This window comes from Sapajus apella, unplaced genomic scaffold, assembly GCF_009761245.1.
Source record: "Sapajus apella isolate SASKATOON/1434 unplaced genomic scaffold, GSC_monkey_1.0 scaffold117, whole genome shotgun sequence".
Lineage (NCBI taxonomy): Eukaryota > Metazoa > Chordata > Mammalia > Primates > Cebidae > Sapajus > Sapajus apella.
The window spans coordinates 2340261-2365138 of NW_022437057.1; the positions used below are offsets into that span (position 1 = coordinate 2340261).

General features: G+C 50.0%; 1 protein-coding gene across 6 annotated transcripts in view; it reads left to right on the forward strand.

The window, feature by feature from the left end:
• Nucleotides 1-24878, forward strand: part of RPL26L1 (ribosomal protein L26 like 1) — a 141583-nt gene that overhangs the window by 52053 nt on the left and 64652 nt on the right. For 3 of the 6 annotated variants that reach the window (XM_032260358.1, XM_032260361.1, XM_032260363.1), the window contains exons 2-3: nucleotides 6923-6984; nucleotides 15175-15247. In XM_032260358.1, coding sequence (XP_032116249.1) covers nucleotides 6923-6984; nucleotides 15175-15247 — 135 coding nt within the window. Of the gene's footprint in view, nucleotides 1-6922; nucleotides 6985-15174; nucleotides 15248-22330; nucleotides 22406-22922; nucleotides 23105-24878 lie in introns of those variants that run through there. The other 3 variants (XM_032260360.1, XM_032260359.1, XM_032260362.1) reach the window with 3 other exon arrangements.

A 24878-nucleotide genomic window follows, 5' to 3' on the forward strand; every position in this document is an offset into this window, starting at 1 on the left:
AGCTCTGAAACCAGGGTCTTTTCCAGCTCTCCCTTTACCCCACCACTGCTGCCCAGCGTGGCTCTGTGGCGTGGGAATGGAGTCAGTATTAGAGTAGGTAGTGTTGAGGTGGCCACTCCCAAGGAACCAGAAGCTTTGCTAGATTGGCAGCTTCATGGGGCGGTGTCTGCCTTGATCACTTTCATTTCCCCACTCTCTAGAACACTGCCTGATACAGTAGGTGCTTAGCAAATAGCTGTTAAATGAATTAATGAATTTTGAACTGGTCCCTGTCTTCCAGGCAACTCTCGTCTGCTCTGGGGCAGCATCCTTGGAAAAGCAGATGAACAAAATCTTGAGACCTTCATCTAATTTACCAAAAACTGAGCTCTAAACTGGTGATTCCCAGAGTATGGGCAGTGAAAGGACCATGACCTGTAGACTGAGACTTGGGTTTGAATCCTAGCTCTGCCACTCAATCACTGGCTTGGTGACTCTGAGCTTCCATTTTCTTCCTGGAAAAATAAGATATCAGTATCTTCCAGGGTTTTTGTGAAAAATAAATACAAATATATATGTCAAAGTACCCAGCATAGAATGGAAGTGATCATGGTTAAGCATCACTTACTCTTTGCTTTGATGGCCTTCTGTAGTTTGGTCCAAATCTCACCTCCCTCTTAGAGCTTTATCATCGCTGAGCCTGCCTCCCAAGCCCCATCCCCATGCCCAGCAAAGACTTACTCTGCCTGACACTCAGGAGTCAGCAGTCATTTGTTAAACCAGCACCTCAAATTCAGATGCCTACAAGGACCAGCCATGTGTGAAGAAAACAGGCGAAGTGGGATGGTGATGATCATGATGATTAGAAATGGTGGTCTCACTCTGTTGTTCAGGCTGGAGTACAGTGGAGTGGTCATAGCTCACTGTAACCTCAATCTCCTGGGCTCAAGTGATCCTCCCACCTCAGCCTCCCGAGTAACTGGGATTACAGGTATTCTCTAAGTGAGATTAAGTGGCAACCATGATCACTTCCATTCTATGCTGGGCATCTTTGATGTTTTTTTAAAGTTCCATTTAAAATATGTTGTTAACTTTTTGTTTTGAAATAAATTCAGAATTTTCCCCCAAACTGCAAAAATAGTAGAGTTCCTGTATGCCCTTTACCCAAGCGTTTCCAAATGTTAACATCTTACGAAATCACAATACCATGATCAAAACCAGGAAAGTCGCATTCGAAAGTCACAAAACACAGTGCTACTGGCCAATCTGCAGGTCGCACTCAGCTTTCATCAGGTGTCCCACTGATGGCCTTTTCCTGATCCAGGATCTCATCAGATTTAGTTGTCATTTCTCTTTAGTCTCCTTCAATTGTAACAGTTTCCCCATCTTTTCTTGTGCTTTATGAATGCTCTTGACAAATGCCAGCCAGTTTTTTTTTTTTTGTAGACTGCCCCTCACTTTGGATGTGTTTGATGTTTTCTCATTATTAGATTGAAGCTGTACCTTTTAGGCAAGATCCCCCAGAAGTGGTGTTGTGCCCTCTTCAGTGCAGCGTATCAGGAGGCACGGGGTGCCGATGTGTCTCTGTGCTTCCCGTGTCCACTATCTTCATCTGGTTAAGATGATGCCTGAGCCAGGCACAGTGGCTCATGCCTGTAATCTCAATACTTTGGGAGGCCAAAGCAGGCAGATCGCTTGAGCCCTGGAGTTCAAGACCAGCCTGGGCAACATGGCAAAACCCCAGTTCTACAAAAAATAAAAAAAATTAGCCGGGCATGGTGGTGCATCCCTGTAGTCCCAGCTACTTGGGAGGCTGCGGTTGAGGCTGCAGGGAGCCATTATCACACCACTCTACTCCAGCCTGGGCAACAGTGAGACCCCGTCCCTCCAGGCCCTACCAAAAAGATGATGTCTGCTGAGTTTCTCCACGACACAGTTACTCTTTCCATTTTGTAATTAATAAGTGTTTTCTGGGGAAGTGCTCCGAAGGTATATCAATATCCTATGCTTTCGATTTGTTCATTTCTTTATTTCTATCTATGTAGATTCATGTCCTTCTGTTTTATCCAATGGCTTGTAATCTGTGATGATTGTTATTTATTTTGATGCTTACATTGTCTCTTCTTTGGCCGGTGGGAGCTCCTCAAGCTTTTTTTTTTAAAGACAGGGCCTCACCCTGTAGCCCAGGCTGGAGTGCAATGCTCACCATAGCGTTAAATTCCTGGGTTCAAGTGATCCTTCCACCCCAACCTCTTGAGTAGCTAGGACTATGGGCACACACCACCATGCCCAACTTGCTGTTGTTGTTGTTGTTATTTATTTATTTTGTAGAGATGGAGTCTCGTTATATTGCCCAGGCTTTTCTTGAACTCCTGGCCTCAAGAGATCCCCCAACCTGGGCCTCCCAAACTGCTGGAATTACACGCATGAGCCACTGACTGTGTCTGGCCTCTTCTTGTCCTTTTGACATGTCCCTTTCATTCTTTGAACACTTTCTTGGTTTCTGACATAAGAAGGTGCTCCAGGCCCATCTTGTATTTTTCCTGCCCAGCTCAGAATCAGCCATTCCAAGGAGCTCTGATTCCATTAAGTAGAGAATAGTGATTAGAAGCCAAGATTTGGGTCTAATTACACTCATTGCTGTTGGGCTGTTGCTGTTCCTGGACCCTGTCTATGGAAAGAGCTAGGAAATGTATGTATATATGATAAGTATATATACATGTGCATATTTCAGTATTTGTGTCTATTGACAATGATTAATTCATATTGATAGTTCCATTAGCACTCTTAATACCGTGTTTGCACCTCCCTTCCCTGACAGTGAGGCACCTGGCCCCGCTCTTCTTGCACATGTACGTGTTTGTCTCTCTGCGTGTAACAATCTCCTGTCTCTCTCTGCCTCACCCTTACTGAGCCTAGACACTCTGCCCAGAGCAACTGCTGCCTCCTCACCCAGAGTAGCCTCTGACTTCTAGTTTTGAAACAATGGTTCTTATATATATTTTTTTTTATTTTTTATTTTTTATTTTTTTATTTTTTGAGACAGAGTTTCGCTCTTGTTACCCAGGCTGGAGTGCAATGGCACGATCTCAGCTCACCGCAACCTCCGCCTCTCGGGTTCAGGCAATTCTCCTGCCTCAGCCTCCTGAGTAGCTGGGATTACAGGCACGTGCCACCATGCCCAGCTAATTTTTTTGTAGTTTTAGTAGAGACGGGGTTTCACCATGTTGACCAGGATGGTCTCGATCTCTTGACCTCGTGATCCACCCGCCTCGGCCTCCCACAGTGCTGGGATTAAAGGCTTGAGCCACCGCGCCCGGCCTTTATTTTTTTAATTTTTATTTTATATATATTTTTGAGATAGGGTCTCACTCTGTCACCCAGCCTGAAGTACAGTGGCACCACCTCAGCTCCCTGCAGCCCCAACCTCCCTGGCTCAAGTGATCCTCCCACCTCAGCCTTCCAAGTAGGTGAGACTACAGGGGCATACCACCATGCCTGGCTAATTGTTTGTGGAGACAAGGTCTCTCTGTGCTGCTCAGGCTGGTCTCAAACTCCTGTTTTCAAGCAATCCTCCCACCTCAGCTTCCCAAAGTGCTGGGATTACAGGCATGAACCATGATGCACAGTGGTTTCTATATTTTTTAAGCTGTGAGGCCCAGTTTCTGCCTGTCGGCCTCTGATGGTGACCTGGACAGAAGCTGGGTTCTTAGCCACCTGGGATATCTTGAGCCCCGGGGCACTGCTGTCAATTCAGCTTTAATCTGCACAGGAACTTTTAGAAACCCTCTGCACCCCTCATTTTATACTCAGAGAAGCTGAGGCCCAGCAAGGAATAGGGATTTTCTGCAGATCCAAGACCAGGTTGGGGTGGAGTGAGAACGAGCCCCCTCCCGCAGCAGCCCTTCCCCATTGCCTCGCTGCCTGCTGCTCACTTCTCCAGTCTTCTTAGGAGAACCCTCGTGCCCTCCCCACTGGCCCAGGCTGGCCTTTCTATAACATGAGGTGGACCACATCCTTCTCCAGCTCCGCAGGGCCTCTCCACTCAATCGGTCCCCCTCTAGGCCCCGGGCCTCATGTCATCTGCAGATATGTCTCGTTTGGCCTATAGAGTGTTGGCCTACAGCATTTGAGAATGATGAGCTTCTGTGTTAAATTTCATATTTTTGGCTTCTCTTGGAAAATCAGAAGGTCTGGCCTCCTGAGCCCACCTTTCTACCTGGCAGGCACCAGCTGGGGCTCAGTGATCGCGGCCCGCTGGTTCGTTTTCTCTCCATCCCTCTCCCCACGCCCACCTCCCAAATTTGCTGACCTCTGACAGTCTCCCACAGTAGACCGCCTGGCCTGGCCCCTGTTGACACTTGGTGTGAGACTCCCTAGCCATGGCCTGGCCCTCAGGACCCTCTCCTCCAGTTCCTCTTAGCTCTCCATCCTCCTCTCCCTCCATGCCAGGCCATGCACCATGCAGGAGAGAGGACAGCGCCCAGCTTCCCAGGTTCGGTCCCACCCGGTCTTGTCTTCTGCTCCTCTCCTTGCCTGGGCTACTCTTTCCCTCCACCCACTTGTCTTCTCCCCCTCCTGCTCTGCACACATCACCCCCTGCAGGAAGCTTGACCGAGGACCCCAGGCCAAGTCAGGTGCCCCCTCCTGAGTTCCTCCAGCACCTCCAGCTGGCCCTGTGGTGAGGATGCTACTACCTTCTCCTTCCCTTTCTTTGCCTCTGTTGTTAAACTATAAATTCACTGGGCCAAGGGTTGACTTTTATCCCCTTGCCTGCTAAAAGAGGGGTCGGTGCATAGTAGGTGCTGCATAAATGTTAGTCAAACAATCATTAATAATAATAGTGACTACAGATATCCACATGGCACTCCTGGGGTGTCAGGCTCCATCTAAGCACTTTATATGTGCCCAGTCATTCAGGCCTCACCACCATGCTGTGAGATAGTTACTGTTGTTGCCCCCACTTTATAGACAAACTGAGGCACAGAGAGGTTAAGTGATGGGCCCAGGGTGGCACAGTGATGGTCATGGTTGAGCCCAGGTACCTGATTCCATAGCACATGCTCTTACCTCTCACACACCTCTCAGTGTTAAAGTGACACTTAGTCACACTTTCTGACTAAGGGATGTGAGTAAGTATGGTCAGGTGAGTTGCAGGGACCCCCTGACCTCCCAGCCACACCCAGAGCCAGCTTCTAGTACCCTCAGGGGCCCAAACACAGGTGACTGGGAACTAAGTAGGCTGCAGAGAAAGTAGTACCTTTTAACTTGGCAGCCTGCAGGAATTTTTCTCCCCGAGGTCTTAGGAAACTGAGCATGTTTCACGTGTAATCAGGGTGAGCACTCCGAGTTAAGCATCAGCTCTTACGCAAACTTTCCAAGGCATTGCGTTGGGTTTAGCCGGGTACACTCTTGTTTCCCAATCACTGAAGACGAACCACACACCAGCCTGTCACCCCCAGGGCTGGAGCCACTGGCCTCTCCAGCGAGTCAAGTTCTGTCTGAGAGCTGGGAATGCTGTGTGGTCTGAAGAGGGTCTGTCAATCAAATTCTGCTGTGGGAGAACTGTGTGCTGCTCAGGTTCAAGTGAAAGGAAGGAAGCCAAGTGCGTGGGGAGCCTCCCTTGCAAGCTCTCTGCATCACATCTTTTACAGACACTTCTTTCCCTCACTGCTCTCCCTAGCCTCACAGGGTCTAGTAGTCATGGTCCCATTTTTACAAAGGAGGAAACGGGTTCAGAGAGGTAAAGTCGTTTGCTGAAGGTCACACAGTGAACAAGACGACCAGCTGAGATTTGAACCAGGGTAGTCTGATTCCAGGGTCTTAACTCTTAAATAGCTAGTGTTAAAGCTGAGCCAGAATTAAACCCGTGTCTGTGTGATTCTAAAACCCTGAGTTCTCGCGCTGCACCACACGATTTCCCTGTGCTCTGGTGGGATCCATAGGAAAAGAAAGACATCTGTCCGCTTCTGGGGAGGGAAAGAAACCACACAAGACAGGAACCAAAGCCATCATGAGCTGATGCTGAGACCATGGACTCCTGGCAGGACTTTCTGTTAACCTCATGCCTTAAGGAGAATCTCCATGAGGCAGACAGCAGGAGCTGGGGGGGTGCAGCGGGGAGTGGAAACAGGAGGAGGCAGGAAAAGGAAGAGGGGGAGGAGAGGTGACGTGGAGCAAGAATGCAGCATCATCATATAACTCGAGCAGGGCTGTGCGTTTCCCTGCTTCCTCTAGCGTCAGTCACCTGCAACTCAGGGGTTCCATTCATTCCATAATTACCCAGGTCCTACTATGCACCAGGCCCATGCTAGGGTTTGGGAACGTGGCAGGGGGCAAAACCTAATGAAGCCCCTGCCCTCACAGAAGTTCACTCTGATGAAAGGCCCACCAATGAGTGGAAAGGTCATCTGGTGGCTCACGCCTATAATCTCAGTACTTTGGGAGGCTGAGGTAGATGGATCGCTTGAGCTCAGAGGTTCGAGACCAGCCTGGGCAACATGGCAAAACCCTATCTCTACCCAAAAAAATGCAAAAATTAACCAGGTGTGGTGGTGCATGCCCGTAGTCCCAGCTACTCAGGAGGCTGAGGCATGAGGATCACTTGAACCTAGGAGGCAGAGGTTGCAGTGAGCCGAGATTGCACAACTGCATTCCAGCTTGGATGAAGGAGTGAGACCCTGTCTCAAAAAAAATATCAAAAATGTTATGAAGAACAGATGACAAGGGGATGCGATCTAAGGGTATTGGGGGAGCAAGGGTTCCATCAGAGACGCTTCCCACAAGGCATCTTGGAGGAAGTGTCCTGAAAGAGCAGAAGAACTATGGAAAGAACCATGGTTTGCTGAACCATATGGCACATGAGCCAGCGCCACTGCCTACTGCCTTGAGTGAGACCCACCCTTTGCGCCCACCTCAATCCTGTTCCATTTGCTCTCCGCAGGTTTGACATCTACAGGAAGGTGCCCAAGGACCTTACGCAGCCAACGTACACCGGGGCCATTAGTGAGTAGCCACCCTCTGGCCATGCCCTCTGCCCATCTCCGCTGCCTATGCCTGCTCTCTCTGTGCAGAACATCTGGGCCAGGGAGGAAAGAAGGAAAGACAGGAGGGAGGGGAAAAATGCTGAGCATCTCGCGGGGCCCTTCAAACATTTCTTCACTTAATCTCTATCCTTACTGTAATGCTGCAAGGTATAGACACCATCTGGGAGGACACAAAAGAAATTGTTAAGAGTAGCTGTCAGGCGGGGCATAGTGGCTCACGCCTGTAATCCTAGCACTTCAGGAGGCCAAGGCGGGTGGATCACTTGAGGTCAGGAGTTCGAGACCAGCCTGACCAACATGGTGAAACCCTGTCTCTACTAAAAACACAAAATTAGTCGAGCATGGTGGCACATGCTTGTAATCCCAGCTACTCGGGAGGCTGAGACAGGAGAATCACTTGAACCAGGGAGGCAGAGGTTGTAGTGAGCCGAGATTGCGCCATTGCACTCCAGCCTGGGTGACAAAAATGAAACTCTGTCTCAAAAAAAAAAAAAAAAAAAAAAAAAAGAATAGGTTTCTGCGGGGAAAGAAATGAGGCGCAGGGGTAGGAGGGATATTTACTTTTCTCTTTATAGCTTAGAAATGATTTGAGGTTTTCACCAAAGCATGTTTTTATCCATTAAAAAACAAAAATCACAATCTCATCCAGATTTTGGGTTCTAAAGACCATTCATCAATAAAAGGAGCCACAGCTCCTTGGAGAAATGGCTGATTTCAGGGCTAGGCAGGGTAAGGATAGGGGAGCCTGGAGCTCCTAGTGTCAGCAGGACATAGGAGCCAACTTGAAAGCCAACCTGTGCCAGTTTTGAGGAATAAAATAAATAATGGTATTACTGGCATAGAAGCCAAACCAGAAAAAGTTCTGTGAGTCCTAATTGATATAAATAAATGCAGGAGAAGGGACAAATCCTTATAGAAGAATTCCAAATAATATACAGATTGGGTATCTTTTATCCAAAATGCTTAGGACAAGTGTCTCAGATTTTGGATTTCAGATTTTAGAATATTTGTGTCATACTCATCTTTTGAGCATTCCACATCCAAAAACCTGAAATCTAAAATGTTGCAGTGAGCATTTCCTTTGAGCATCATGTTGGCCCTCAAAATGTTTCAAATTTTGGAGCACTTTGAATTTCGGATTTTCAGATTTGGAACACTCACCATGTATGTAGATATTCTCCCATCCAGGCAGTAGAGTTTAATTCCTCTCTCCCTGAGTGTGAGCATGACTTACTAACTCTATTTCAAATAACAGAGAATGGGAAGGAAAAATAAGACCTTCACTGAGGAAACATGGCAAGTGACCAGTGAGGAAGCAGGTGAGGAAGGTCGGCATCACCAGTGATAAGCCACGTGCATATCATGATTCCCTGATGGCGTCTTGGCTCCATGGGATCATCCCCCAAAAACACAATTCAGTCTAATCATGAGATTAGATTGAATTCGCAATCCCAGATTGGGGGACATTCTAGAGCATACTTGTACTTTTCAAAAGTGACAAGGCTTTGATAAACACAACAGACCAAGGAACTGTCACTGACAAGAGACTAAGGACCCAGGATGAACATGCAAAGTGGACTCCTGGATCAGTTCCTGGAACAGAAATCAGGAGTTTGTAGGAAAACTGGTGAAGCCCAAATAAAGTCCATAGCCAAGTTCATGATACTGTGTTAATGTCAATTTCTTCATTTTGGCAAATGTAAGATGCTAACATATGGGGAAGCCCAGTGAAGGGCATATGGGAACTGTCTGTCCTACCTTTGCATCTGTGATTATTCTACAGTAAAAAGTTTTGAAACAAACCAAAGCTACCTTGCAAACAGGGGATGCTTTAGCCTCATTTTCCCAATGAGAAAATGAGCTGAGAGAGGTGACTGAAATTTCACAGCTCACAAAAGGTGGAGCCAAGACTCATACTCAGGTGGGTCTCCTTGCACCCCACAGGCCTCCCCAGTACTTGGTGTGGGAGAGGGACCCAGCCCCTGACGATCCCAGCCCTGCTGCCTGAGCAGTGTCCTGGGCCAGTCAGTCATATTGGAGTCCACTCCTGCCAGGTCAGGCCATTCGCAGTTGGAGGATGACCTTGGGGATCCAGCTGCGCTTGTTGAAACTATAAGATGCCCTTTACGAGCCCTGAGGAAAAAACAGCACAGCCGAGTGGCAGGACGCATGTCACACAGGCTCTCTGGTCAGGCAGAGCAAGTCACCCTCCCATTTAGCAGCAGCATAACTGAGCAACTCACTTCGCCTCTCTGAGCCTCAGTTTCCCGATCTGGAGATTAAATGTGTCCCGGGACGTGTCTTGTGCAGGGCACATGCTAACCCCTCAGTGTACAGACAACTGTCCTCTTCTTATCACTGTCCCCCTGGAGCCTGCAACCTGTGCGGGTTTGTGGGCTGAGAAGCTGTGCAGCTTTGTGCCTTGACCCCCGAGGAAAGGATATGGAGGGGACCGTGGGAGGAAAGAGGCTTGTTAGTTTATGAACCTGATCCAAAAAATTCAAATGAGGCTTGCTGCCCCATTCCTACCGCCCACCAATGGCTCCACCCTCTTCCCACTTCTCCAACTCTGCAGTCTCTCCCTCATCTGGAATATTTAACAGTCAGGTGTATATTTTTTTACAGTTTTTGAAAAAATACGTAGGCTTTTTTTTTTTTTTTTTTTTTTTCTTTTTTGAGACAGAGTCTTGCTCTGTCCCCTAGGCTGGAGAGCAGTGGCGTGATACTGGCTCACTGCAACCTCTGCCTCCCAGCTTCAAACAATTCTTGCACATCAGCCTCCCCTAGTAGCTGGGACTACAGAACAGACACCTGCCACCATGCCAAGCTAATTTTTGTATTTTTAGTAGGGACGGGGTTTCACCATGTTGGCCAGGCTGATTTCAAACTCCTGACATCAAGTGATCCACCTGCCTCGGCCTCCCAAGGAGCTGATATTACAGGTGTGAGCCACTGTGCCCAGCCTATTTGGGCTTTGATATACCTATATCACTGTCTGAAACACAAAAGGGAGCATACTTTGCACACCATTCTTCCCCTGCCTTTCTTCCACTAATACATGCTGGGCATGCTGGGCACCTTTCCTGCCAGCGGATAAACAGCCACCACATTCTTCTTTCCAGCTGTGTCACATTCTATTATCTGGCTGACCTATGGGGCTTGTGGCCAGCCCTCTAAGGGTAGACATTCCCCATTCTGGTTTGTTGGACATCCTTGTATCCTTTTACAGTTATTTCTGTAAGGTAATTCCCTAGAAGAGGAATTACTGGGTTAAAGAGTATGTGTGTTTTGAAACTTACAAGGTCCTGCCAAAGGGCTCTCCAGGGACATGGTCTGATAGGCAGTTTTAGCCACCACAGGAGACAGCAAATTTCCTTACACAAAAGGAAAGGCGTAAGGCATAGGAAGCCAGCACTTAGATACCATTTAGTGAACAAATATTTATTAACCAGGTCCTGGGGCCAGGCGCCATGCCAAGCCCTGGGACTATGCTGATGAATGGGCTTCCGTCTTTGTCCTTGAGGAGCTCACAGCCAGGCAGGGCAAGCCGACTCGGACACACTCCATTTCATTACTCTGTGGTAGGTGCTATTAAGAACCAAAGAAAAGATTAGGGCATTGGAGAGTCACAGCTCGGGGTTTAAATTTTGCCTCCTCCACTTACGTGACTATGTGACCTTGGACAAATTCCTTGGCCTCTCAGAGCCTTGGGTCTCAGGTCCAGTGCCCCCTTTGGCTGGCCGTACCAGGCTTCCTACCAGCATGCCTTCTCCTGGGGTCACATTCCTACTGTCCAACGCCTGAGTCAGTTTCAGAAGACGTCTGGAGTCAGAGAGCCTTAGAGTCTTGCCCAAACATGGACTGGAAAACCTTCATCAAGCCTTCAGTATCAAAAGGCCTTTCTGGTTGAAATAGTTTTTACCTCCCTTCATGTTTTTCATTCATTCATTCGACAAATATTTATTTTGCACCTTCTCTGAGCCAGGCACTGTGCTAGTGCCTGAGGCCACAGTGGCATTGAGACCTGGTCTCTGTCCTCCTCTGCTCTCTGGGGTAAGGGTAACACATGCCATGAACACGTGTGATTGGGACCTTTGGACCACTTGGGTCTCTACCAATCACACTTGGCACTTAACTGTGTCAACCTGCTGGACTGATCAGGCCTCAGTCCAAGCCTCGAAAAAGCACACAGATTTCAGAAGGAGGCCTTTCCCCTGGCTCCGGTATGGATAGAATTAGAACCCTGGGACATGTCTATAGGCATGGAGCACAGAAGGCAGCTGTCAGCACCGATCTTCGTGAACACCCCCATTTTGTTTTGTTTTGTTTTGTTTTGTTTTGTGAAGGAATTTCACTCTTGTTGCCCAGGCTGGAGTGCAATGTTGTGATCTCAGCTCACTGCAACCTCTGCCTCCCCGGTTCAAGTGATTCTCCTGACTCAGCCTCCCGAGTAGCTGGAATTACAGGCGCCTGCCACTGTGCCTGACGAATTTTTGTATTTTTAGTAGAGATGGGGTTTCACCCTGTTAGCCAAGCAGGTCTCAAACACCTGAACTCAAGTGATCCACCCAACGAGGCCTCCCAAATGCTGGGATTACAGGTGTGAGCCACCAGGCCTGGCAGCACTCCCTGTTTTGTGCCCATTCATCATTACAACGTCCAATGGGTTGTTGGGGCTTGGGGAAGGAGGGTGCAGATGATTCTGAAGTGTGGGTCCTAAATGTCCGGTCAGAAAGTTGCAAGCTTCCAAAGGAAGGATGTTTTGCTTGCTCAGCTTTCCAAGAGGTTGAATAGTCTCAGTTTGCAGGTGAGAAAAGGAAGAACAGGAGCCAGGAAATTTGGATTGATAGCTGATCTCTTCCAGTGGATTTGTTCAACAGTTGGAGAAGACATTTGAAATTAATCTCTCTGCCATTACAAAACAAAACAAAACACAGCCACTCTGTAAATTGATATGGAGCCTGTTTCAACATAGATTGCTGAGTGAGCAAACATGGTAGAAAAGAGTGTGCCCATTATGCTGCTGTTTGTTTAGGGGGAAAGAGGGACTATTTATTTATTTATTTATTTAGATGTCCATGGATGGACACATGAAACTGTAACAGGGAATCAGGGGCTGCAGATCAGGAGAGACTCACTTTTTTATATGGCTGGATTTTTTTTTTTAAATAATATGCATTGTTACCTATTTTTTTCTCTTTTAAAAAAATTTTTTTTTTTTTTCTGTCTTACAGTGCTGATGATACTTTTTTTTTTTTTTTTTTTTTTTTTTTTTTTAGGTAAAACTTGTAAATGCTTCCCCGGTATAACTCTTTCAAAGTTTGGGAGAAATTGGGAGTAATTCTAGTATCTCCCATGTCTCAGGGTGGTTGGAGAGACTTGGTCAGCGGTCTGGGACATCCTGCCCTTCACCTGGAGCCTACGTTCGTGAGGTTCCTTTTCTCAGGGCATTGGTTCGAAAACACACAGGTTCCAGTCCTGCCTCTCCTGCCTCCACACGGTGAAGCCTTGGGTAGCCTCCTCGTCTTGCTGTGCCTGCATTTCCACACCCCTCCCATGGGCACCACCCTCTCAAGGCGGGTGGGAGTGTGAGATGACGGGACATCTGGTAATGCACTCACGACAGGGCACAGAGTAGGGGCCCAGCAAACACTGTCTTTCGTGCCCCTTCACTCGGAATGCATCTTTGGCTGTTCATTTTGAAGACAGACAGATAGGTGGCTATTTCCTTTGAAGATAGATCAATCAATGGATCAATGTTTGGCGGTTTGTTTTAGACAGGTAGATAAGGAGATAGATATACATAAATAGATATGGTCTAAGAAAAATAATAGAGATGGGCCAGGTGCAGTGGCTCATGCCTATAATCCCAGAACTTTGGGAGGCGGAGGTGGGTAGATCACGAGGTCAGGAGTTTGAGACGAGCCTGGTCAATATGGTGAAACCCATCTCTACTAAAAATACAAAAATGAGCTGGGCGTGGTGGCACTTGCCTGTAATCCCAGCTACTCAGGAGGCTGAGACAGGAGAATCGCTTGAACCTGGGAGGTGGAGGTTGCAGTGAGCCAAGATTGTGCCACTACATGCCAGCCTGGGCAACAGAGCGAGACTCTGTATAAAAGAAAAATAACAGAGATAACTGACTGTTGGCTCCATGATGCTGGCCCTGCCAGTCCAGGTGCAGGCTGCTGAGAACGTAGCAGTATCAGCAAGAGAAACTGGGAACTCTTTTCTTTGCAGGAAACTAAGGGTTAACCAATGTGTCGAATCACTTTCCCCAGATCAACAAACCCTTCCCACAACTCTCTGATGGAAGTCCTACTTATGGGCTGATGCTCAAATAATTATTACCTGCCAGACTCTGTGTCAAGCCCAGACTTTGTGTTGTTGAAATCCTCAGAGCAGCCCTGTAGGGCAGGTACTGCCATTGCTGCCATTTACAGGTGAGAAAGTGGAGGCACAAAGAGGTGAACAACTCACTTAGGGCCATGCAGCAGGTGAGCAGTGGGGCCCTAGTGTGGCCCTGGGTTGTGAGCCCTTGTCCACTAAGCTCCTCTGGGCTAAGCTCAGGTGTGGTGTATTCAGGCCTCATTTTGTATCCCAGGAGCTGACTCCCTGCTGTACACGATTAGTGGCTCCCATGTCCCCAGCTCCAGGCCAGGCACCGGAACTCCAGAGTATTTGCCTTTCTGGATATCAGTCTAGTGGAAGAAACAGCCACAGATAACCAATAAGATGTACAACATGTTCAAGTAGAGGCTGGGAACACAGAGAGAAGAGTGACCGGCTCTACCTCTGGGAGTGAGGGAAGGTTCCCAACAGAAGGGACATTTGAGTCGGGTCTGGGAGTAGGAGTTCACCAAGCGGAGAGGATAAGCATGGAGGAGGAGGGATGATGATTCCAGGCAAAGGATCAGAAATGAAACGCATATTTAGGGAATAGCATGTAGCTCAGTGTGACTGGGTGGTTGGACATTGCGGGGAGTGTCAGGAGATGGGGCTGCTGAGCCCAGTTGAGGGCTGCACCCTGGGGCATTTGTTATGTCCTGCCCCCAACAAGTGACTCCAGGGTCCACAAACTCCGGTGTCTTTAGGGGCCAGGCAGATAAGATAAAGACAACTGACATGGCCGGCCCTAGAACTCTGTTCTACACTCTCTGCATTTTAAACATATTGGACCAGCCAGGGGCGGTGGCTCACACCTGTAACCCCAGCACTTTGGGAGGCCAAGATGAATGGAACACTTGAGGTCAGGAGTTTGAGACCAGCCTGGCCAATATGGCGAAACTCTGCCTCTACTAAAAATACAAAAATTAGCTGAGTGTTTTGGCGGACACATGTAATCCCAGCTACTTGGGAGGCTGAGGCAGGAGAATTGCTTGAACCCAGGAGGTGGAGGTTGCAGTGAGCCGAGATTGTGCCACTGTACTCCAGCCTGGGTGACAGAGCAATACACTGTTTAAAAACAAATAAACAAATAAATAAATAATAAACATATTGGACCATTCTTCACTTCTATAAATAATTGTTTCTTCTCTTGAAGCACCCCTGTCTGTAGCCTCATTTTTCTCTTTCTGAGGACATGGGCACCATATGGATGGCACCACAGAGGGTGATGATACACAGCAGCAGACTCTCTGCCTCAACCTCAGAACCAGAGAGGCAGAGGGGGTGAAGGGGCCTATGGCAAACTGGTGGGCTCAGACCTCTGTGGGAACAAGGGCTGGATATCCTGGAGAAGCCAGAAACCTGGCCTTTTATGTGAAATCTGCTGATTGTTCAATGTGGACCCCAAATTGTGAAATATGTTATCACTCGAGCCAAACAGAACACATTTGTGGGCCACTGGTTTGCAGCCTCTACATTTGGCTGGCCTCTACATTAAAGAGCTCTCCTGAAAGGAAGCAGGGCCAGCCCCAGGAGGATGGCCCGTGTTGGGAGGTTGATCCACACCTGGAGGTCAGAGCGGTACCCCAAAGGCAGGAGGCGGGGCTGCTTCATGTTGAGGCTCCAGTCAGAAGGGGCTTTGGAGGGTCTGTGGGCACGCCCCCACACCCTTGTCCTGGGGCCTCTTTCCTCTCCCCTCTAGGCTGGCCTCCCTTCATTAGTGCACACCATCCTTAGCAGTTTGCATTTCTGTTTCTTCCAGTCTCCATCTGCTGCTGCCTCTTCATCCTCTTCCTCTTCCTCTCGGAGCTCACCGGATTTATAACGACAGAAGTGTAAGTCATACTTCCCCGATGGGGCATTCCAGGACATTCTGGTACCCCATACAAGAAGAGGGAGGGGTCTTTGGCCAGGCACAGTGGCTAACGCCTGTAATCCCAGCACTTTGGGAGGCTGAGGCAGGTGGATCACCTGAGGTCAGGAGTTCCAGACCAGACTAGCCAACATGGTGAAACCCCGTCTCTACTAAAAATACAAAAATTAGCCGGGCGTGATGGCAGGTGCCTGTAATCCCAGCTACTTGGGAGGCTGAGGCAGGAGAACTGTTTGAACCCAAGAAATGGAGGTTGCAGTGAGCTGAGATTGCACCACTTCACTCCAGCCTGAGTGACAAAGCAAGACCCTGTCTCAAAAAAAAAAAAAAAAGAGGGAGGTTTCTTAAAAAGGAGAGAAAGTTCTGAACCTTCCAACTTCTGTCTCCAAGCCTATGGCATTGGTTGCTCTTCTGTTTCTTAAAAGGATTTCAAAGTCAGAGCAAAAGCGAATATTGGCTTGTTAAAGTTGAAGAGAACATTTTGGTTCCATTCGGTGGGGGTCCCCTGGCTTCGCAGATGAACAGAAATAATCTGCCATCCCTTTGTTTGGCTAGTGGGCTTTTTTCCCTCTGAATCATCACAGGGTCATTTGATGTAGAGCCGAAGAGTTCAGAGAAACTAACGGGCACAGCTTCCTACCGGAGGGGGCGAGGTTGCTGACATCAGAGCCTGGGCTCCTGGACTAACCCCCTTCCCATTTCTCAGGCCCACACTTGGTGAGGAATCGGTGTGGACTTCCTGGCAGTGGCTGACGCAGCGTTAATCCATCCCTGATTCCTAGAATTATCTCTTGTCTGGATAACCTAGTAAACACTCTGGGGGGTGTGTAACAGAATGCCATTGGAATTATGCAGTCACGACCTCATCAGACGCCCCTCTGAGAGGGAATTAGACCCAGGAGCTTCCTGCCTTTGGCACTGGCTTGAGGCTTCAAAGCCTCTTCGTTTCTGTGTTTACAGCCCGGAAAGTCATCACGGTGCTGAGCCCTGGCCACCCACTCTCCTGCTCAGCACTGGAATTTTCTTTTTCACTAATGGGATTTCTTAAGTTTCCTTTGCCTCCTCTCAGCCGCAAGACAATAGGAGACTAAATACATAGCTGCTTGGCCCAGGACGACTCTCATTATACAAGCATTACCGCCTTCAGTTCTCAAACTGCCCCAGGAGGGAGCTGCCCCCTCTTTGTAGAAGAGAAAATTGAGGCCCAAGGAGATGGAGGGACCTGCCCACAGCCACAGTTAGGAGGTGGCTCCCAGGCCTGCCTGTCTCCCAAGCCCACGTGTGTTTGATCAGCACGCTGAGAGGCCTATGAGATGGGAGTGCTGGTCTTGCCTTGTTTCTGGGTATACCTCTCAGCCCTACCCTGGTGGGAGAGTTTGCCTTTCCTAGTTACTCTGATTCTGTTTTAACCCTGATAGCACCAAAGCCCAAGGGACCTTTTACAGTTGTGCGAAGAGCACCGCATAAGGCATTGGGAGACCCAGTGCCAGGTCTCTGCTTAATTACTACTTTGCTGTGTGATCCAAGCCAAGTTGCCGAACCCCTCTGGGTCTCAGGATTGGTGGCCAAATTGTAGACCAAAGTCAGGGCTCCCTTTCAGCTCTGGGAGAGGTGGATCTGCTTCCCAAGACATGACGCTGTGGCCATGCAGGGTTCAAAGAAGGGGTTTTACTCCCCCCAGGCCTCTAACAAGAGATGACTGTGTCCAAGTCAAGCATCTTCCCCTCTGCACGACTGGCCACTGGACATCTTAGGATCATCCTATCATGAATCAGAAGTAGGAGCAGGGAGAACAGCAAGAGGTTGAGACTTGCAGATGTTGTGAGGTACCTGTTGTATGTCAGATACCCGCTGGCCTCTGCAGGCTGTACCCTACTCTAGGAGGGGACCTGCTTGACTTGGCAGGCCTGTCACGTTCTGAGCAAGGTGAGAGAAGCACACATGTGACATCCACTAAGACCAGGCAGGAGGCTTTATGTGTTGTGGGCAAGAGCACCAGCGTACAAAGGGCCTGAGGCAGGGATTACCTGGTGCACGTGAAAGGCAAGAAAGGCAATCAGCCAGGGCAAAGCGAGCAAGCAGAGAGGGTAAGAGGTAGAGCAGGCAGGACGGAGACAGGTCAGGCCCTCTACGCTGCTGGGTAGAATTGGGACTCACTTCTTTTTTTTTTTTCTGAGACGCAGTCTCGCTCTGTCGCCCAGGCTGGACTGCAGTGGCATGATCTCAGCTCACTGCAACCTCCACCTTCCAGGTGCAAGCGATTCTCCTGCCTCAGCTTCCCCACTAGCTGGGACTACAGGTGCCCGTTACCGTGCCCAGCTAATTTTTGTATTTTCAGTATAGACATGGTTTCACCATGTTGGCCAGGCTTGTCTCTAACTCCTGGCCTCAAATAATCTGCCCGCCTCGGCCTCCCAAAATGCTGGGATTACAGGCGTGAGCCACCACGTCGGGCCTGGGACTCACTTCTTGATGACGAGCTGGTGGAGCCCAGGGCCGGGTCTGCTCACTCGCTGCTCTGTGGCGTCACACATGGAGGAGCTGAAAATGCTGGTGGTTGGCACAGTCAACACAAACTAAACTAGACTATATTGATCAGGGGCAAGTACTCCAAAGACAAAACTAAAGCAGGGCAGGAGGTAGAAAATGAGACAGCTGCAGGTACGTGATATTTGGGAGGATCAAACAGGATTCTTTAGCTGAAAGGTACTTAATGTAGTGCCGGATATACTTTAATATCACTAGGTCCATATCTCTTCGTGTATTTATTCATTTCATACACAGTCTGCATCTAACTCTAAAAAGGTTTCAAGGCTGCTCCGCACCGGGCATGTAAGCACTCAGTGAATGTGAATTCCTTGTCCCTCTTCCTCTTTGAGTTAAGACGCCTCTCTTGCCTGCTGCTGAAAGCGTGTGGGGTGGCATTCCCCAGCTCATCCCACATGAGGTGGGGCGCTGAAGCAGTGGGCTACAGACAAGCGAGTTTTGATGTCACGGCTTGAGGCTTGAGCAGGTGGGGCCCCACCCGCAGAGTGCCCAGGAGCACTGGGAAGGGCCCTTCTAGCAAGCCCAGACAACTTATGCAGTTTCCCAAGGGCAGGGCGGCTTCTCTCTGAAGAGCAGAGTGTGTTCCCACTGCTCCCCGCTCCCCTGCTTCAGGACTTCCTCTCCCTCTCTCCCAGGGTCAGCCTGGGCACTCTGACCCCACCGAGTCCCTGGAGAAGTACAAAGCTCAGGGATGAGGGGAGGAAGGGGGCTAGGTGCAGTGGCTCACACCTGTAATCCCAGCACTTTGGAAGGCCAAGGCCAGAGGATCAGTTGAGCTCAGGAGATCCAGGCTGCAGTAAGCTGTGATTGCACCATGACACTTCAGCCTGGGAGACAGAGCAAGACCCTAACCCAAAAAAAAAAAAGGAAAAAGAAAAGAAAAAAAACAGCAAAAACGTGGGACATTTTTTGAGCATTTGCCTTGCGTCCAACCCTGTGCTAAGTCAGTGGCTGGAGAAAGGGAGGGAGGCAGGGATGAATAGAGAGACCTGTCCGGAGCTAAGGCCAGAGGCTCCAGTGATGAAGATGCAGTGACCCTGATGCCCTCTTCTCCCTGGCTGCCTCCTTACCAAGGTGCAGGAGTTGCCCTAAGGGACTCTTCAGGATGAGCCTTAGGACCCCTCCTGAGCAATCAGGAGGAGAAAGCATCGCCTCTTTGGGGAGAGGTACAAAGCCTAGGGGTGGGGGCAGTTGTCAGAAGCTTGTGACCCCTAGAAAGCCCTGCCAGTTTGGGAAGAACTGAAGGTCACAGTTCTCTTTTTCTGGGTGGCTGGCCCTCTGTGACAGTTTTGTGGCTACAGCGGGTCAGATTGTAAGTTAAGGAAATGAGGTCACCGTTGGTTGGATGAACATGGCTCCAGCCCCAGCCTGTGTTATCAGTGACATAAGATGCTTATTCTGGCCTGGGCCTGGTGGGAGGCACATTTGTTTGGGTGATTGGGCTCCAACCTGGCTTTGGACAGGCCGGTAATTATCCTTGGGAAAGAGGCCCCACAGAGTGTTCTGAAACTGTGTTTTCAGGGAGCAGGCCCCTCCTCAGGCAACCTGGCCACAGAATGTTCCAGCCTGTGACTGCCCAGTCTCTGACTGCTCTCAATAATTATTAACCTCATGAGATTAATACTAATAAAATGTAGTAATTGGAACTTCCCGTTGATAGTTTATAACATAATATACTTATGGTACCTTCCATAATATAACTCATGGATTTATTATGTGCATGCTAACACCTAGCTCAGCACTTTATTTTTATTTTTTGTTTGTTTTTTGAAACAGGGCCTCGTGTGTTGCCCGGGCTGGAGGGCAGTGGCTGAATTATGGCTCACTGTAGCCTCAGCCTCCCAAGCTATCCTTCTGCCTCAGCCTCCCGAGTAGCTGGGACTATGGGCATGAGCCACCACGCCTGGCTAATTTTTTAATTCTTTGTAGAGACAGGGGTCTCCCAGACTGGTGTCTAACTTCTGGACTCAAGTGATTCTCCCACCTTGGCCTCCTAAAGTGCTGTGATTATAGGCGTGCATACTGCGCCCGGCAGGTCAGCACTTCATAATGGTCATCTCATTGATCATCATAGAACCCCTTAAGGTAACTGCTACTGTGCTCCCCATGTTACAGCTGGGGAAACTGAGGCACCAGGTGGCCAAAACCACATGAAGCAGTAAGTGGTGGAAGTGGAGTCAAATCCAGGTCTGGGGTGCTAAAGCCCAGACTCAGCACCTCTCCTCTGTTGTACCCCAAGCATTTTGGGGCCCCAGGCTCATGGGAGCCACTGCTTTTTGGTCAGAACAGCTGACTGGAGGACATGGATGCACCCTTCTAGGGTGAGGTGGCCAAGCAGGCAGATGGAAGCCCGGGAGGTGGGAGCTTGGAGGTCACCTGGAATCATGTTCTCACAGGCTCCTTTTATGAGGCTGGAGTGGGAAGCAGTAGCTTAACCAGGAGGGGGAGCTGGAACTCTCTGTTGCCTACCTTGAGCCTGGGTTGTGGGCCAGGCTGGGTAGAGGGCCCCAGGTGTCGCATTAAGAAGCATGAAGGACATTGCTGTTAGCCATAGGAGGCCTGAGGGCGTCTGAGCGTGGAGTGATGGGTTTATGCCTCAGACAGCTCACCTCTCGTGAAGGTGGGTTTGGCGTGGGGCCACCCCCAGGCCAGGACCCTGGTGGGGGCTGGGTGATGAGCCAAGGCAGAGGGGCCGAGGGTGCTGGGACTTTGGCTTTGGAGCAGGGGTGGGTAGAACCTGGCGGCTGGCTGTCAAGGGATGTATTTTCGACATCCACCTGGTTGGTAATAGATACACACACTTTTACCTGGACGAGTCAGGATCTGAAACTCAAGGTTCCGGAGTGCGTGCTGGCAGACTCTCCATCCCTCCCTCCACCCCACCCCAAACCCTTGCTGCTGGCCTCACTGCTGCGTAAGTTTCCATTCGATCAAATTTTGAAGCATGGAGGTCAGAGACTTCAGGCAGGAATCTGAACTATTTAAGGGCCCTTCTAAAAGCAAATAAAATTGTTTTGTATAGATGTCATTGGACTTCATGCCTCAGACTAGAATTTCAAGGCCCTCCACCACATTCCATTCACACTCCCCCCACCCACGCCTCCCCCCCTCCCCGCCCTTGTGTACCTCTCCCTACAAAGCCACTGCCCACCCACACCCCCCACCCTCCCACACAGTCGCCACGCTGGGCCTGACTCCCTGACGCCATCTGGCGTCCCCCACCTGGAATGTGCCTCCGTGTGTTCCACCAGCATGCGCCTTTCCTGCATCCTTGGAGTTCTGCAGAGGGCTCCCTCCTCCACTTGGGCTCATTCCACAGAAGTTTGTGACAACACGCTCTGTGCTGAGGCTCAGGGAGCCCTCATCCTGGGGATGGTGACAGGGGTGGGGGAGGCTTGTGGGACAGATACAAGCGAACGCCTAAGCACACCTGTAGCCTGCAGGCACCTGGGCCATGGTGGGGAGGGGCACACCTGGAGGTGACGAAAAAGGATTAGGACACCTACATCACCAGTCGACTTCAGGGCCACTGGCCTCTCAATTTTTCACTGATTCCCATCTCATGCAGGCAGTACAATGCCTTGGAAAGAGCATGGGCTGTGGGCCTCCTGTCCCTGGGCTCAGATCCTGCCTCTGCCTCCTCCTGGTCCTTTGATCTTAGCCAGCCGTTTGTACTCCTCTGAGCCCAGTTTCATCGACGTGAAAGTAGAACAGTACCCTCGTTAAACACTGGATCGACCCATTGAGCATCGATATTAATAATAATGATAAAAACAGTGGACATGTATTGAGCACTTACTGTTTACTAAGACCACACTTAGCGTTGTTCCTGTTCTCATTTGATCTTTTCGGCAACCCCATGGCATAGATACTGCAATTGTCTCCATTTTACATCTGGGGAAACTGATGGAGGGGAAGCCCCTTGCCCAAGTCAACCAGCCAAGAGGTGACTGAGAGCCAGGATTTGAACCCTGGTAGCCTGGGCTTCCCCAGCCCTGCTGTATTTTCTTTACCAAGAAGAGCCTGGAATCAGCCCTTTAGAAAGATGAGTCTCACACACACACACACACACACACACACACACACACACTCACACTCACACACTGACACACACTCACTCTCCTGCCCTGGGGCAGCCAGCAGCTTGACCCAGCAGTCTTCCAGCGCCCTGTGAAGTAGATAGAATCTTTATCCTTACTTTCCTCTTTCTCCTTTCCTCTCTCCCTCCTTCCTTTCCTTTCTTATTTTCTTATTTTAGTGAGGTATGTGTAACTTACATAAAGCAAAGTGCGTAAATCTTAAGATAGAGGCTTGATGAATTTTCACCTGTGTTTACACTTGTAACCATCTGATGAAGGCATAATACATTCTATCACCAAAGAAGGTTCCCTTGAGCCCCTCCCAGTCAGTAACCCCCGCCACTATTATTCTGACTTCCATTGCCATAGATTAATTTTGCCTATTTTCAAACTGATTGAAAGTTTTTCCAATTTTACAGATGAGGAAACTGAGTCTCAGAGAGGTGAAGCACTGTGTCCTAGGTCTCCCAGCTCCCAAGTGGCAGAGCCAGGAGGTGAGCCCACACCCGTCTGCCACTGCCTCCATAGGCCTTCCCACTGCCCACACTGGTGACAGGGGAGTCAGGCCCACGGGAGTCCTCAAACCACAGTAAATCCACAAAAAACATTTCTTTTTCTTCCGGGTGGGTTGATTTCTGGCAGCCCTTTGGCCTTTTAAAATCAGTTCAGCCCTAGCCAATGAAGTCTGTTAGCCTTGGCAGGCCCCTGCTGTGGGGTGGCTGTGGGCAGGCTCGTGGCGCTGGCCGGGGCGGCAGGAAGCCAGCAGTCCTGGAACATTTGCCTTGGACACGAAGGTGGCCGTATTGACCTCATCAGGAGGCCCAGGTGATTGAATGTGTTTATCCCACAGCCTGGGGGCCCTCCAGGAAGAAGCCTGGGAGCAGCCAGTTCTAGGCTTACATAACCAGCCTGGCCAGAGTGCCCCAGGCTGTCCCTGCCCAGCACCTCAGCCCCCTTGTTCTGGGTGGCCCTCTAGCCCTGCAGAGCCTGTTCTCTGCTTATTCTGGTTAGGAAGACAGGGACCCACGCCTGGGAGAGGCTTCCTGGGGCCTTCTATGTGAGCTCACCTTGGCGCCACACCTGGGATTCACCTCGCTTTTGGCTGAGGTCACCTCCAGAGGATTGCCAGTGAATGACATCATCCCACAATGCCTCAGTGCTGTGCGGAGGCACAGCCTCGCCAGGTGGGAAAGGTGATTTGCTTCAAGAAAGAGTCTCAGGTGGCTTCCTGGCTGGGAAGGGAAGCTGAGGCTCTCCTTAGTTGACTTTGTGTTAATCACCCAGCAATCTCATTACGCAACAGCTCTCCAGAGTTGCAAATTAAGGCTGGGGTAGAAATTGGGCGCTGAAGGCCAGGGCAGAGCATTTGGCTGTAGGGAGCCCTTTCCTCCTCGGGCATAACCTCCTCGGCTCCTGTTTGCCCCTCTCCAACCAGCTCCTTTGTTCTTGGTGGCCTCTGATCGGCGCCAACAGTACAAGCAAGGTCAAGTGCAGGCCTGTGTCTCCTCTCTCCCATGCTAAGGCTTCCCAGGCCAGCCCCCCCGCCTCATTTTATTCCTAGACCTCAATGCTAAGGAGAGGGCTGGGCGGCAGCCTGAGCTGTGGAAAGCCCGGGTTGAGATTCCAGCTCAGCCATTTCCTGCTGTGTGACCCTGGGGATGGGACACACCCTCTCTGAACCTGTTCCCTTGTTTTAAGATGGGGCTGAGGGCATTTCACGAGAGCACATAAGATGGTGTGAATGCTTGTAGTAGGGCTCCCCCAGCGTAACTTAACCGGTGGAGGTGGAGGTTCATTCGTTGCGCTCTTGTCTCTGGGAAGATCCTTGTGGGCCCCACAGAGAAGCAAGCCCGGCTGTCTTTCAGAGGCCACTGCTCCTGGTGAACAGCATCACACCAGGTGCTAAGGGTGCAAAGATGTGGTCTTAGTAAAAATGAAATTCCTTTGCCTGAGTCCTACTCTTTCCCTAAGATGTGGCCATTTACAAAGCTCTCTTGGAATCTTACTTGCTTAGATAGGCCAGTTATCTTTTATTTTACAGTGTAGGGACTGGACCCAAGGGACCTAAACATGTTTAAAATAATCACAGCCCAGCCACACGAAGCGCTGCTCCCTAGGCCCGGCATTATCTGGGAATCAGACGTGGCCGTCAAACATCCAGCAGCTCCTCAGGGATGCCTCCAAGACACCTGGGCTCCGCACAGCCTCCCACACTCGGTACCTCTCTCTCCTGCTGGTCCTGCTCCCCTTCTAAGCCCAAAGGATGGGTCCTGGAAAAAATGCAGCGTCTGTCTGCATTCTTCCTTCGCCTCACCCCACTTCACCCCCAGTCCCATTCATCAGGAAGTCCCGCCTGCTCTACATGGGTTCCTGCATCCCTCCTCCTCTCCATTCCCATCCTACCCCGTCATGCACCTCCTGTTCTCCCTCCTGCACAGCAGCCCCTCCAGTGGGCCTTCCTCGCAGCAGCCAGAGAGAGCCTATGAGAGTGCAAGCCAGACCCCGAGGCTATGCTCACATCAAGTCTACAGGCCTCGGCCATGTGCGATGGCTCACGCCTGTAATCCCAGCATTATGGGAGGCCAAGGCGGGTGGATCACCTGAGGTCAGGAGTTCAAGACCAGCCTAGCCAACCTGGTGAAACCCCATCTCTACTGAAAATACAAAAATTAGCCGGACATGGTGGTGCGTGCCTATAGTCCCAGCTACTCTGGAGGCTGAGGCAGGAGAATCACTTGAACCTGGGAGATGGATGTTGCAGTGAGCTGAGATCATGCCACTGCACTCCAGCCTGGGTGACAGAGTGAGACTCTGTCTCAAAAAACGTCTAAAGGCCTCTTGGGGTGAAGGAAAAAAAAAGAAAGAAAAAAAGTCTAAAGGCCTCTTGCCTCCTCTGAGCCCAGATGAACTGGCCCTGCCCACTCGGACTGCATCACACGCCAGCTTTCCCTTTGCCCTTACACTGCA